The sequence below is a fragment of the Thrips palmi genome, unplaced genomic scaffold (genome assembly GCF_012932325.1).
Source record: "Thrips palmi isolate BJ-2018 unplaced genomic scaffold, TpBJ-2018v1 HiC_scaffold_19, whole genome shotgun sequence".
Taxonomy (NCBI): Eukaryota; Metazoa; Arthropoda; class Insecta; order Thysanoptera; family Thripidae; genus Thrips; species Thrips palmi.
In genome coordinates this window covers 13,475,695-13,491,254 of record NW_023144628.1, presented here as the reverse complement: position 1 = coordinate 13,491,254, position 15,560 = coordinate 13,475,695, and the positions used below count along the sequence as shown (strand labels likewise).

Sequence of the window (15,560 nt, the reverse complement as noted above, 5' to 3'; positions counted from 1 at the left end):
TTTGCCAAGATTCTCTGTAGGCTCTTACAGTATCCTCCGTGCTGCCGTAGAGTCTTCTCAGGACGTGGAAGACTGTTAAGTCCCACGAAGAGGACTGTGCGGTCCCACGGAGAATACTGACAATGGGATTACCGAGAATACCCACAAGCTGTTTGCAGAATTTTTCGTAACTTTTTGCCACCGAGCTCACCCTTCGAGGTGAGAAAAGACTGTCTGACCGAAAACGGGCGATACTCTGACGTATCTCGGAAAAGGGATAGTACTTTGACGCGCATTATCGAACACTGAAAACGTAATAGTCGGACACATGGCCAAATTATGGCGTGAGAAAAAGTCACGTCAAAAATTGGCGTGACACGAAATTTACGCCGATGAACGGCGTGACATGAGAGTCACGCCGTCATTTGGCGTGATCGACAACGCGTATTATGAGACAAGTCAGGCCAAAAAGCGGCATGACAAGAAATTCTGATTCCCTGATAAGGGTGAAACGTTACGGCCAATTTCGCTGTGTGATCTTTTCGGTGCAACATTGTTGGATCGTCCTTTTAGGTGTACGTCCTGGTTCCTGGCTTATTGATTATTTTTATTCTTCTCACAGCGACGAGCGAAAGCGTCGTTTCGTTAAGAATGTGGATTTCCAACAATGACAGTCAGATTTTCACCCACCATTTGTTGGGAGTATGGGAGACTTGCAAATAAGATTATCAGATGGAGATTAACTTGCTTCCTTTATTACAACGGAATTACAAATGAACCGTAGAAAACAGTAGAATATTGTGCCAACACGGCTGAGAAAACGTTAAAGAAATAAGGTAATTACTTAATAATCAAACTTGTTGAAAGTTGAAGTTTGTTACAAGCGTCACAAAACTAAAAAAAAAAAAAAAAATGGCAATGCCGTGACCAATCCTTAGAAATAGTTAGATTCGGCGGTCACCTGTCCGCTCTTCATAACTGCCTGCACCATTTCATCGTCGTCGCGCAGGAAGAAGAAGTGACGCCTGATCTGCTTTTCCACATCCAGCAGCGACTCCGTCAAATGGGCCATATTTTGCTCAGTCTCCTGAAACACGGAAAAGGTACGTCAAGTCGGCACAAAAATGGAATTGAGGCACGCGGAGTGAGTAGGCCATGTAGAAAATCCGCACGGCAAAAACTGTTCCTGCTTTAGACAGGAATGTCATGAAAATCGCCTGTCGTCAACTAGAGGCTGCCTGGGAAAACCACTTCTCAGTCTACGAAGCAGAATGCTTCGAATTACGTAGGAATTTTTTTCAAAATACAAAGCAACTCTAGTTTGTTGTAGAGTAAATACTGTCTTGGTTTTTTTTCCATTAAGAGGCGATGCTTTGCAAATCTTTTCCCGTGGAGGTACCGCTTTGCCATGTAGGGCTGACTTAGCGTGGCGTAATTCATCGAAGTTTAAAAACTGACAGCAATCAAACAAATTGTAGGGTTCCGCACCTTCAAACACTATAAAGGCTTTTATTTTGTCTAACATTGCGGGGACAAAATCACGATAAATACGTGGACCTGTTTTGTACTGTCAGCCCGGAAACTTGTGCCTTAAAAATCCAAGCGTGCACTCTGAAAACCTTACAAACTATTTTCGGTCATTAGACAGAAAAGCAGCTTGTGATAACAAAGTATGTTGGAGCATACATAAGCTGCCAAAGAAAATACTACGTAATTTACGAACTATTTCGTTGTAGAACAGACTAAATAAGTTTGTGCTATGTATGCTCAAAATACTTTGTAAGGTTTTATAATAAGCTTATAATAAGCGTGTGCGACAGATGTGCACGAGATAACGTGAGATTATGCACATTGGCAGTGAGACAACAGGGGTAAAATGAGACACATGCTTTTTAGTACGTACTAATTAGTATCATTTTATGACTTGTCCCTGTTAAACCAAGGTAACTAGTATATCTAGACGACACTGAAAAACCAAACGTGGTCTAGACCGCACCAACTGGTGTGGTCAAATGGATGCCATTTTGACCCCCAGCTGGTGTGGTCTAGACCACGTTTGGTGCGTTTGGTGTGGTCTAGACCACACCAAACGTGGCCAAACGTGGTCTAGACCGCACCATACGTCGTCAAACGTGGTCTAGACCACACCAACTGATGTGGTCAAAATGGCATCCATCTGACCACACCAGTGGTGCGGTCTGGACCACGTTTGGTTTTTCAGTGGAGTGCCCGGGTATCCAACCGTGACCTTCTTCACGACTAAACTGAGGGGTTTGGAGTGTCTCAAATTACCCTAGGTTGTGGTTTGCACTCATCGTTTGAATACGAACTTGCAAATAACTGCCCAGCAAGAAGTTCACCTTCCACAGTGGGCCAGCAGAAGACCGGTGGTGGCGTAGTGGCGGCCAAAACTCCAGACGCGATCTGAGCTCCACAGTCGCTAAACAGGACTCAAAACGAGCGTGTGACCCTTACGATAGATTCCTCGTGTGGAAAGCCATCCATTGGAGGGGTCACACGTTCGGTTCGAGTCCCATCTAGTGACTCTGCAGCTCAAAACGCACCCAGAGTATTGGCCACCTGCGCCGGTCTTCTGGTCCATTGTGCAGGGTCTATCGCACTAACCGGAGTCCGCAGGCATCTGGCGGCAGTCTTGAGCCAGTCCAGCTTGAAGAGTGTCAGCCAGCGCAGCTCGCACAGCAAGGACAAGCGCTGGTTGGTCAGGCCGGGCAGCAGGCGGTTCAGGGCTCGGAGCTGCTCAGTGATCACCTCTACGCAGCCGGTCACAAATTGCATTGAAATTTGAAGCTGCTCCCGATGTGACCTCTTCAACACTGTTAAAAAATGGTTGTACAGGAACAATCAGATGAGTGAAAATTAGAATGTCATCATGAACCAAAGCGTAACAAATGTCGTTGAATTTAGTAAGCGACAATTTGCCGTGGAAGAACAAATTTCTTGTTATCACTATTCTTGGTACAATTTGTGTGCAAACAACATCTTTTGACATTATCTGTAAAATGAAGGAATATTATGAATAAACTTCTATTTTATTCTTTTAAGTCACAGGGAAATTACTATTGTTGAAAGCAGAACAATAAAAATAAATTTAGTGACAAAAGTACTCAATCAATACTTCACGTAGACATTACAACATCTGTTCCAACTTACAATGCTTGTTTGCATCATTTGTTGTTGGTCAACGACCTGTTTTCGAAGGTGGACTGTTAATGTGTCATTACAAGTTTGTCGTTCCAGTACGGTTTAACAAGCTATTTGTTCCACAACAAATCTTGTCGCTTAAAAAAATGAGCAATAAATGTGTCGCTAAGATACGACAGAATTTTTATCAGTGAAGGATTCTGAGGGGAAAAAGTCGAGTCACGTACACTCTTATTCCAGGAACACAACATTACGTTTAAACGAATGTGACACAATGCCACTTTCCTTGTAGCATTGTGCCACATTCGTTTGGATGTGAATCAGCCATAAATTAGCTCATTCAAAAGAATGTAACACAATGCTCAAATGAACGAGACATTTTGTCCCATTAGTTTAAACGCGATGTTGCGTTCCTGGAATGAGATTGAAGGATCTTATAAATCTAATGTCACCAGCACTGGTGTAACTGATGCGTAGTGGTACGCTCTGGAGACTTTACGCTTGCAGTCAGGGGCAGCGAAGAAATGCTGTCATGCATTTGGAGATGCAGGAGAGGAGCGAAAAGAACATGCTGGAAGGCAAGCTTAGCTGACGCAACAAGCACAAAGCTTGCAAGAAAGGCCTCAAGGTACGCTGCAAATGACGCCCCCGGGTGGGCATTTTAACAACTCGCCTTAGAGTGAAATATGCGGCCGTGTTCAGAATTAGTGAAAAATTCGTAAATATGTACGCTGTGCATAATTTAAAACATAAATTAGGAACAATTTTCATATCACGGCATGTACAAAATAGGACTCAATTCAGGAACAAATCCGTCCATTACTCAAACTTGCACAAATACTCAGGTACAAAAAGTCCACAAATACTCAGGTACCCTACAAAAAGTCCAGAAGCATTTAGTGAATCGTTATCGCTCACTCACGTTTGAGCCCCACTTCCTTCAGCTGAAACATGTGCCGCATGGCCCGGCGCAAGTGGTTGTCCGAGAGGAAGGCCTTCCTGGCCCGCAGCACCAAGGCGTGGGTGGGGTGCAAGGGGCCCCGCGGGTACGAGTGCTCAGCGATGAACTTCAACAACTCCTCCGTCGAAGAATCTGAGCAAATAGATCCGGTCATAGAAACATCGGTGCCAGAGTAACTAGAAAATTGCGGCCACTGCAAACAGCAACAAAAAACAACAACACACGACTCGGGAACACACAACTATCGTGTCCTCAACTTTCTTGAGAACTGAAGGTATCAGCTGCTGAAAAATATTGATGCCGGTGCCCCTGGCCAAAATTCGACGCCTCCGAATAGAACAGTCCGAACTGCCAGAGCAAATATAAGACAACCTTAACTGTCAGTGCGGATTTAGAACTATCTGAACAGTAGAGGTACCTAACAGTGTCCTCGAACTATCTTCAGTGCAAATCAGTGACTCACGATTTCTCTAAAATACAAAGTCCACCTATTTATATAAGAATAACTCGCGACGCTCGATGGGGGCTCCGCCCCCAGACCCCCGCATGTGTGGGGCGCGTACCGAAGTATTTTAAGTAAGTCCGTGGTGACCAGAGACAAATTTTCTAAGGAAGTAAATGTGCTGCTTTTAACGGGGGCGGGGTCTATATAACGAAAAGTCCTTCGGTCCTGCCACTACTTACCTAAAAGCTCTTCCAACCGGTCTTCTGCTGGCTTCGTTAGACCTTTCACCTCGGGCAGTGGCAACGACTTCTTGCAACCCTCACAGGACCAGTCATTGCGGATTTCGTCCCCGACCGGCACCAAGAAGCATTGCTTGCCACGCTCTGTTGGAAAAGGCAGAACACTAGCGACTTTAGTACAAAACAAAGAGGAAAGATCGCTCATGTGTTAGGTACATACTCATTTGTTTGTCGTGCAAAGGAATAGTTCGTAATTAACTTGATATTTTCTTTGAAAACATACGTATATGCGCATGCAACTTAGTTTAACAAACTTCTTTATTTCGCAAGGCTTGAATAGTTTGTAAGATTTACAGAGTGTGCCTAAAAATGACGTCACATTGCTTGCTGATCTACGGCCCAGTCACTTGCAAACGAACGTGACACAAATTAATATTCTACCGAATATGACGTTGGACTCGTTTAGTGACAGTGTACAAGCCACTCCACCTGTGTAAATGAAGCGCACGCTTACAACCGAGGGGTCGGCAACTTCCCTTGGCCGTGCTCGAGGGAGTATACGTTTATTACCAGTAATACACTAAAAATCTATCGGCGTGACTTCGTGCCGCTGCAGGGGCGTGAATTTAGTGTCAGGCCAAAAAACGGCATGACAAAAAAGTCATGCCAAAAATCGGCGTGACTCAGAAATTCACGCCAATTTTTGGCGTGAATTTCCTGTCACGCCGGTGTTTGGCATGACTACGCACCAATGCACACAGAACATTCACGCCAGATGACGGCGTGACGCACACGTCATGCCGTTTTTCGGCGTGAATTTCCTGTCACGCCAATTTTTGGCGTGACTTCCTGTCACGCCATAATTTGACCATGTGTCCGACCATTCAATTTTCAGTGTATAGGTAATATATGTGTAATATAAAATAATACAAAGTAATATATAGTAATATAGGGGTATTATAGAGGCGAAATTGAGGTAATATGCAAGTAATATATGGTAATATAATGGTAATATACGGGTAATATAGCCACCGCGTACGAAGTTGCCGACCCCTCGCTTACAACCTTACGAAGAATTTTGAGCACGGTACAAATTAGTTAACTTTCTAAGCGAAGGATAGTTTATAAATAACTAAGTATTTTCCTTGTAAGCTTATGTATGCTCAAAACACTTTGTTATGACAAGCTGCTGCCTAAAAATAGTTTGTAAGGTTTCCACACTCTAAATGTTCTACAGTGAAGATTCCCCATATTATGGTGAAAATGTTCCATGTTATGGTGGTGCAGCTGAACTCGTAACATACCATTGAGAATTCACTGTATACCTTATAGATACACTGTGGCAAAAAGGTACGGAAAATACTGTTATTTTTTTGCCAGGATACTCCGTAGCCCTCTTATCAATATTAGCATTAATTAGCAATAATAGCATTCTCCGTAGGGCCGTACAGTATCCTCTGTAAGTCCGCACAGTCTTCTCCGTAGGACCTGAAAGACTGTATAGTCCTTCGGAAAACACTGTAAGATCCTACGGAGAATACGGAGAATTACCACAAGCTGTTTACAGGATTTTCCGTAGCTTTTTGCCACAGTGTATTTTGACGAATTTTGTTGGTATTATGGAGAAAATCCCCGCCATAATATGTTGGTGCAGCCTTTCACCGTAAGACATTTACAGTGCAGGGCGTGGATGCTTACCTGCACAGGCCGCGCAGCAGGGCGAGTCCACGTACATCCCCAGCTCGGTGGGGTCGCTGCAGCGTTCGCAGTCGCAGACGAACCCCCAGCGCAACATCACGTTCTTGCGGCGCTCTCGCGTGTGGTCGAACCACGTGCCGCCCTGGAAGGACGAGGATAGAGGCAAAAATAAAGAACGTCCCGAAGGTTATCGTCACGGAAACCGGGCAAGCTCGCACACCAAATGTTAATGTAGAATTTTGAGCGAGGAGCTTGCACGATTTTGTGCGTACGTAGAGTTATCCTAATATTGTGCGTAAAAACTCATAAGTTCATGCAAATGTGAGCACGAATTTGGGGGAAACGTTACACCGGTTTAAAGTCATGCAGCTCCACGTACACAAAGGTACTTGCTACATAAACATTTAGAGTGCGGGCAAATCAAGGTTTAATTTTGGTGCCTAATTTTGACGGAACGAAAACGAAGAATCATCAGTTATTCAAATACAACAGCGACTCAAACATTGTCTCCTTTATGGTCGACATAAGACTCCGACGCCCCCTACGAGACTGAAAATACAACATCCTAGATTCTCAACCAACCGCATCTTGTGCCAAGAAGGATTTATCCCATATCGGAACACGAAACACTGAGAGAAAAAAGGACGGAACATGTCTGGTCAATAATTTGCCTGAACCGTCCGTACTTGCCAACTACGGAACTTCCGTACTTTTTTTCCGTACCCGTTTACATGGGTTCAAATGGAGCATTCTCCGTACTTCCGTTCTATATTTGTCCGTACCATTTCCTTACAAAAGTACAGAATTTTTTACAGTGAACTGTCGTACAAAATCGTACGCTGATCGGCAATTGTGCTCTGAAATATCGTGAGCACCCAATAATAAACAGAGACACCTTCAAAGCAATAGAGTACTCCAAAGAAGCTCTAACCCGGAAGAAGAAGAACAAAAACGGAAGTAAGAAATTGAGGTATCTATGAGAAATATACGCTGCGCATAAGGGTCCGCAGCGTATATTTCTCTTAGATACTGCAATTTCTTACTTCCGTTTATGTTCTTCTTCCGGGCCAGAGCTTCTCTGAAGTACTCTATTTGACAATACTTTGAAAATAATTGACGTGCAGGACCCGAAGGAACGCCACGGGCGGGAAAATTCAAACCTGGCGGTTTATAGTGATGCATTGGCCGGCAGCCACATCTCTTGTAGTCACGACCATATACTCGTCCGTCCTAGGTTTCATCACTCTGTCAGCGGAGTTGGGGAAGCAGCTGTGCTTCCTCAAGGACAGCCCGACGAAAAGGACGCCGACGTGGGCCTGAAATACAAAGATGTGCCATTCGTACACATGGCGGGAAAAGAATTCTGAAAACTGAAGAGTGTACACGGCTCTTTGTCGACAACTTATATATAAAAAATGGGTACATGGCAAGATCACTTCACCCTGCCCCATTAAATAACACAGACCCACTTAAGTAAACATGGAATAAACATTCTTTTTGTTAAAAGCATGGCTATTAACTAGACGAAAATTAGGTTGACTCTTAACAGGAGTTAACTCTTCGGCTTCGAGATGAACGATCTTATCCGGTCCGTTTCCGGATAAAGCATCTTAGCAGCAACGCGAGAACTTTTCGAGACGTTTGATCATTTGGAACGCACTGTTACAAAAGTTATGAATTTTCAAAGCAATTTTGATGACAATTTTACGAATACGGATATGAATTTTACAAACATTGCAATTTTCATAACTTGATGCGAAAATTCGAAACAATTTCGTAAAATTGACAATTGTTGGTAATTTTAAAACCATGTTCTGAAAATTGCGAATCTTAAATGTTGATTTTGAGCACACAATAGTAATTTTCCGAATCCGATTGTAAATTTCATAACTAGCTCAAGAGGCGTGGCCAAGGGGCGCTGGTAGAGTCATCAGTAGCTGACCCTCCGCCTCCCGTGGGACGTGGTAGCACAGCGGTAAAGAGCGTGCACCACAAGTCAAAGATCCCGGGTTCGAAACCCGCTGATCAAAAGCAGAATCGGTTCAATAAATGGCATAAGGCCGCTTGGGTGTTCATATACATGAACACTTAGTTGTCCTTTTGCTTAACTGCTCTAAAATGACCTCGCAAACGCGAATATGAATTTTCATAACATGATATGAATTTTCATAACGTGATTGTAAAACAATTTACAATCATTTGTGATTTTAATTTTCATAACAATTGTTTGTGAAAAAAAATGCCAACCAATATTATGAAAATTACAACTGATTTTTTTAACAGTGCGGATGAGAGACTAAGGTGAGTACGTTTCAAGAAGCACCACTATTCTTTAAATCTTGCTTGTTCCAGTTGGAGCGAATTATATAATAACCTATTATTACATGAACTGCCTCACATGAACAAACTTACAGAATTCACTTGCGATTCAAACTAGATTCTTTCTCACACTGCAAGAAATAAAACACAACCAACGTACACAAATTCCTGGCAAATTTTTGACAGGACTTCATTGAACTTTTTAGGTACAACAATTGTTGTAAAAAGTAGTACAATGGAACCGGCATGACGATGGCTGTGCAGTCCGGGCTTGGTTGTGTTCTGCGCAATTCTCGTTGTACTCTCTACAATCCCTGTTATACTTTTCCTGTACAGTTGTTACGTTTGTTGCACTATTCATAATTTTTCTTACAGAGGCAGAAACTGTACACTCTCAGCACGTTACTGACTTTTACCTCATTAATTAGGTATCCGTATGAACAGCAATAATACTATTTGCGAAGTAAATATGACTAATTTCCTTTGTAAAATTTTGGACAAGACAAATTTCTCAGTACATTATTAAATATTTCCTTTGAAGTTCTATAAAAAAGATGGTTGCACAAATGACTTGCATAAGTACTGACAAAATGAGCAAAAGGTCAATAACGTGCTGAGAGTGAAAGGTCAGAACTTTCGGATGGGACCTCCCGAGGTGACAGCAAAATTTTGCGGTGTTAAGACTGACCGGCTTCTGGCCTTCTTTGTTCACAAGCGGGCCGTGGGACGCGCTGGCATACGAGATGACCATGTGGGCGGCGCGGTGCAGGTCCCGTTCGGACAGCCGCTTGATGCCCACAGCGTCGCACAGGTAGCGCACCGCACGCGTGTTGACCTTCAGGTTGACGGTCTCCCACACCGCCGGCAACCTCTGCAACATCACGCCACGGCAAAGCGCAGCACACTGAGAATCTCTTACAATGGTTAGGCAGCAGAATGTCCCACACTGTACGAATTATATTGGAATCGAGGGGTGTCTCTCTTAAAAACGAGGGGGAAACCACTCGAGAAATCCTGTGTCCCTTGAGCTTGAGCTCTAGAAATCTCTGGAAAATCAAATTCTTTCCCACAAAAGGCCGTTAACAGGCAGATTTTAGGCTGAAATCCGACGAAAGCTCTTGTCCTGAGAAATCTTGTGTCCCCTTACACCGTACGTGGTTGCCCCCTCGATTAAAAATGTTACCAATGGCTCCTTCGTATGTTCACTAAGATTGTTCGTGATATAAGAAGAATGTTATGCACGAACAATCGACGTGAACTTACGAGAGTTGTTAAAAGATAAACGAAGAGTCTTTGAAAATTACAGAGAATCGTCGTAAATTGCCAAGAGTAATTTGCGAAGGTGCCTTCGGCAACTTTTCTGCCAGAGGTACCTTCCGAAATTATGGAGATCTACACTGGCAATGAAAGAGGCACAAACAAGACTAAAATTTTGGGCGACGTAGTCTCCAAGGCCCAAATTGGGTGATAAAGTTACCCCCCCCTTTAGGTATTGATCGATACTTTTTCATTCACAGTGTATGTTTACAGTACATGAATCATACAATTTTGAGCACATCCGACAACGATATGTACAATGTTGTCAACACCTGGCGACACAAATTGTCTAATAAAAGCACAACAAGCAGTAGGCGTTTCACAATTTCAATAACATATTTTTAAATACACGAGTCTACGTGCATAGGATGGCAATTACTGCACGCAGTATGGTTGTGCCGGTTGTGCTAATCAGCATGTAAAGGCGTTACACGACGTAAGCTGCATCTCTTTCCATCAAATGAATGCACTGTCGCAATCCACGTTACTCATGCGATGCGGAGTCACTAATTTCACTTGACTGCGTTCGACACACAATATGACATGGGACATTAGTAATGGCATTTAGTGTCAGCGCACGCGCCCTACGTACCCTGGGTGGTTTGTCGCCGAAGCCGAGGTCTTGGAGCAGATAGTCAAGCAGCGGGTTGTCCAGAGACGCCAACGCAGCGCGCAGAATCCACACGGCCGTTCCCACGGGGACGTCCTCATCTTCGATGTCAGCTGGGGGCAACAAATGCGAGAAAAGTGAGCAGCTGAGCCCGGAACACGCCAAGTCGAATACATGGTTGAACATTGTTGGTGCACCTGACTTTAGGACATTATTGAGAATTCACTGCACCTTTAAGATATTTAGACCCAAATTTGCGTCATAATACTGATACACCCTTCCTCACCCAAATTTGAGTGATAAAGTATACCTCACCCAAAATTGGGCATTGATCATGACTTTTTCATTCTCAGTGTAATGCTGCTTTGCCTTTCCCTCATACCGGTTCTCGTATTTAAATTTAAGTGAATACTGAGCACACACACACAAAGAGGGCTTCAGTGAGTACTGTTCACACAGGTTTTCAGAGTGGACGGACACTTATTTCGAGAGCGCGACAGGGGAGCGCCTGCGAGCAAGGAAACTCACCTTTGGGCACCACAAACTCGGCCTCCTGGAACGCCTGGCACTCCGCCTGGTGACTGCTGGACTGACTGCAGGTGTCGTTGCAGACGGGCAGCCCGCAGCGGCCGCACTGGGCGTACGACCCGCTCACGTCGACGCAGCACGCCACGCACAACTGCCGCGGATGGATCGATGGTTGTTAGTATAGTTCGTGCACGCACACTCACTGTTTAGGTAGAATTTCGTACGTGCAACTTGCACGATTCTGTGCACACGTGGAATTTGCACAATATCATGCGTAAAAATGCATACATTTAGGCAAATTCACGCACAACTATACGGTGCACAGGTTTAAAATTATGCATCACCACGTACGAAATTGTACGTAAACATTTAGTGTGAAAACTACTGTGAACGAGCACGCTTAAAACCTTACGAAGTATTTTGAGCATACATTATACAAACTGAATTCACTCTCAGACCTGAATGGACTTTTTTCTCTCTTCCTTATGACGTTTTTAAGCAAACATAAAATGTACTATTTTCTCTTTAACTACGCACAATTTTGATCTTTATAAATATATAACTGTCAATAGATCACGTAGAAATTGAAAAGCACATTGCAATGGACTGAACACATTATACAATGAACAAAATAGTGCATAGCTAAAGAGAAGATGGTACATATTACGTTTGCACAAAAACTTTATGGCGGGAGATAAAAAGTCAATACGAGACTGAGTGTTACTTTGTATACGAAGAAATAGTTCGTAATTAACGAAGTATTTTCTTTGAAAGCTTGTGTATGCTCAAAATAGTTTGTACGGATTTCTCAGTGAGCGTCAACTCACAACGACGTCCTGCTTGGTGAGGAAGTGCGGCTGGCACGGGAACACGACGGACGGCAGCTCGCGCAGGATGCAGGTGTTGGCGGGGATGTCCTTGACGGCCACCAGGACGCCGCCCTCCAGCGCCACGCTGCCGCAGCCGTGGCGGTGCTTGGCCCAGTGCTGCCGCTGGTGCTCCGCGCCGCAGTAGTAGTGCACGCGGCAGCGCGAGCAGGGCCGGCCCTCCGCGCCGCACACCGCGCACGGGGCCGTGGCGGCATCTGCAAAGGGCAGTGGCGACAACACTGTGAAAACAACACTAAAACACAGACACACACTCCCAATTTGCATACTGAGAAATACCGTACCGTGCACGCATAAAACTAAGCTAATTCTCAGTACTTTACGATTCAAATCTGTCATAATACAGAGAAATTTGATCGAAATATGAAGAAAGTGGTCATGAGTTACTAAGAACTCATCACTATAGGTTACTTCCTTCGCTGCGCTGTCATAATACTAAGCTTTTTGTTCGTATTACGAAGAAAAAGCTCAGTAGGATATTGGGAGTGCATATTTGTTAACTTTCGTAATCCGTAACTATTGACATGTCTGACCAAACGGAGGCTACGTCGCGCTGCGTACACAGATAATTTCTTACGAAGAGCGTTATTTGCAGCTACGAAGAAAACGGAGGTTTATTTTCTTTTGATTTTTCCTCGGTACTGCAAACAAAATTGCTCTTATCACAGACGATTTCGTTTAGATACAAAGGAAACATCAAAAGAACAAAACCATTGCATTTACGGGCGAAACCCACTGAAAAGTCCACCTGCCCCAAACCGGACTTGAAGATGAAATTAGTTGAACAATGAGGAGTCACCGAGGGGAAAACAACTAGAATGTCGGTGAACGTTCCCTTTGAAATAACAGGAATTTTAAATAACGGTGTATTTTTTTTTCGAAGTTGTTTGCACCACGGGAGTTACTAATCCCGCAGCGATATCCAAATTCACGATGGTAAGAACAGCAGTGACTTACTGTGCCAGACGGGCCGACTTGAAGACATCGATGATCAAATTAGGCGACGTTCAAGCCTGATCCTGAAAATGAAAGGAAACTTTCATAAAATCAAAATGGAGAGAATCAATAGAGAGGTCTGACGGCAGACGAGCCATGCCAGGGTGAGAACTCGACGCCTTCCGAACGCTTCCAAACAAGACTGACAGGACTGCTTGAGAACAATCGTCACAGAACGAGGGGGCCACCACCCCCGTAAGCCTGTGTACAAATTGGCTGGTAATCTCTGGTAATCCATGGCGTAATCACGTAATCCTTGACGAAATTCTGTCATTTTTCAACGTTTTTAGTCATTTTTCAACGTTTCTGAGCTATTTTTCAACGTTTCCGAACCAATTTTCGAAAATTTCACGCGGAATCCCTAGTAAATATCCCGTAATCCCGTAATCTTGTGTACGCCTGAAATGAGAGTGGTGGCCCCCTCGTCACAGAAGGGGTGCACTCTCATTCCAGGAACGTGACATCACGTTGAAACGAACGTGACAAAATGTCACATTCGTTTGAGCATTGTGTCACATTCGTTTGGGTGTGAATTGGCCAAAAATCAGCGTGTTCACATTAAAACGAACGTGACACAATGCTCAAACGAACGTGACATGTTGTCACGTTCGTTTCAACGTGGTGTCACGTTCCTGGAATGAGAGTGTGGCTAAAACTCCTCAGTCGTCAAATCACTGAAATATGGCGTCCATATTAATTTTCATTTTCAAACTAACATGCGCCGTCAGGTATCATGTAGGTGTCACAGATTTTGATTAGGGACAACTAACGCCATGTGCTGATTGGATTCAGATTGGGCGCCGACTGTCAAAATTCTCAAATTCACCTAAACTTATGCAGTTTAACGCAAAATCACAAGATTAGTAAATACCCTCTGGTTTCAAGCGTAAGGTAAAAAATTAAAATGTGGGTCACGAATCAATTATGGGCTATTTTGTTTGGCGGGCCGCTAAAAATCCATGAATGAGCGAATCGACTTAAAAATTCCGAATGGGTCTTCTCTCAACCTTCCTGAGTCACCTGAAACAGCGCGGATGTCTGAGGCTAAAAGGCTTGACGCCCGGGTAGCCTTCGAAATTGCTGACCCACGATTGGTTCCAAAAATTGTGGGCCACAGTAGCCTGTTCTTACAACGGCTGTAGCTCGGTGAACGAGGGCGACAGACGTAGTCCAGGGATCGGATCATATGGAAACGTCTCAAAGCTACTTTGGCTGCTTGTCCAAAATTAATATTTTCAATATGCATCTTTCAAACATGTTACCCACGATTGATTTTTTACCTTGGTCAGTTTACGCTTGAAACACAGCGTAACAGGCTCATTTGCCAAGATACCCTCTATCTTAACACAAGCAGTCCTGTATCCGGACCAGCTTGGGAGAAGTTACATCCGGACCAGAATTGTGGGCATTCCCCATTAAGTATGGCACCGCAATGAATGAGTCGATGCCTGCCGAACTGAACTATGATAAAACGCCAGGGAAGTGTTGACGGTGCTTCGTGACGTCCAACATAACCTCCAGTGTTCAGTAGGTCGGGCAGAGAGTGAAAGACTGAACCGCTATGAAAATCAAACCATTTACCAAGGTTGTTCCGAATAGCTAGTTCGACTTCTACGCGTGAGGAAGTCTAATACACCCCTGAAAACTACGAATGAAACTCACATGTTTGAGACATAGCGACTTCATAATGAAATGGCCAGCATGGATTTAAATGTGAGTTACCTTGACACTAACGCGCCAAGAGCTCTAAAAAGATTACGCAACAGGGCAGGACACAATTTGAGCGACGTGAAATGCGTATACAATGTGCTAAACACGGAACTCGCGTGGCGACCCTCGGAGGCTGTCAGCTCAGCACGCAAGTTCCCTTTCCACTTCAGACGTCCGCTTCTTCAGCGTGCCGGAAGTGCTGCTTCCATCCGCAGCGTGGAGGGAATACCGCAACTCGCAGTGGCGCAACACGGCGGGTAATCTTAACAGTGGAGCGGTACCGACGCACGGCCGGCACGTGATTCTTTCTGAAGGCGCGCAGTCAATCTAACTTTCCGTGCTCGTAGAAAACCTTAAGAAGTATTTTACGCTTACATAGAGCAATCTAAGGACAAAAGAAATAGTTCGGGAATTACGGAGTAATTTCTTATCTAATGTTTGCTCGCAGCACCTTGTTATAACAAGCTACGTTTCTTTTTAAGGCCGAAAATAGTTTGTAAGGTTTACAGGGTGATTAAAAGCCTACGGAGGCCCAAAGGAGCAATGTACACACTCAACATCTTATGATCGTTTTAACACGTATTACAATGGTTTTTCATCGTAAGGTACGCATAAATCTGCACATACGTAATATGCCTAATTTTTCATCGTATTACGCATGTATTTTATTGTAGTACGTATGTTCACATTTCATTGTATGTTACAATGG

At 44.0% G+C, this 15,560-nt stretch overlaps 1 protein-coding gene across 3 annotated transcripts in view; it reads right to left on the bottom strand.

Annotated features, from left to right (window-relative positions):
• Positions 1 to 712: 712 nt before the first annotated feature.
• Positions 713 to 15,560, bottom strand: part of LOC117645850 (SET domain-containing protein SmydA-8-like) — a 16,641-nt gene continuing 1,793 nt past the window's right edge. For 2 of the 3 annotated variants that reach the window (XM_034386329.1, XM_034386327.1), the window contains exons 2-12: positions 13,103 to 13,164; positions 12,086 to 12,342; positions 11,259 to 11,409; positions 10,713 to 10,843; positions 9,492 to 9,674; positions 7,645 to 7,800; positions 6,485 to 6,626; positions 4,787 to 4,930; positions 4,064 to 4,234; positions 2,605 to 2,813; positions 713 to 1,066 (exon numbers count right to left, since the gene is read on the bottom strand). In XM_034386329.1, coding sequence (XP_034242220.1) covers positions 914 to 1,066; positions 2,605 to 2,813; positions 4,064 to 4,234; positions 4,787 to 4,930; positions 6,485 to 6,626; positions 7,645 to 7,800; positions 9,492 to 9,674; positions 10,713 to 10,843; positions 11,259 to 11,409; positions 12,086 to 12,342; positions 13,103 to 13,130 — 1,725 coding nt within the window. In that variant the 5' untranslated portion in view covers positions 13,131 to 13,164 and the 3' untranslated portion in view covers positions 713 to 913. Of the gene's footprint in view, positions 1,067 to 2,604; positions 2,814 to 4,063; positions 4,235 to 4,786; positions 4,931 to 6,484; positions 6,627 to 7,644; positions 7,801 to 9,491; positions 9,675 to 10,712; positions 10,844 to 11,258; positions 11,410 to 12,085; positions 12,343 to 13,102; positions 13,165 to 14,863; positions 15,017 to 15,560 lie in introns of those variants that run through there. The other variant, XM_034386328.1, reaches the window with a different exon arrangement.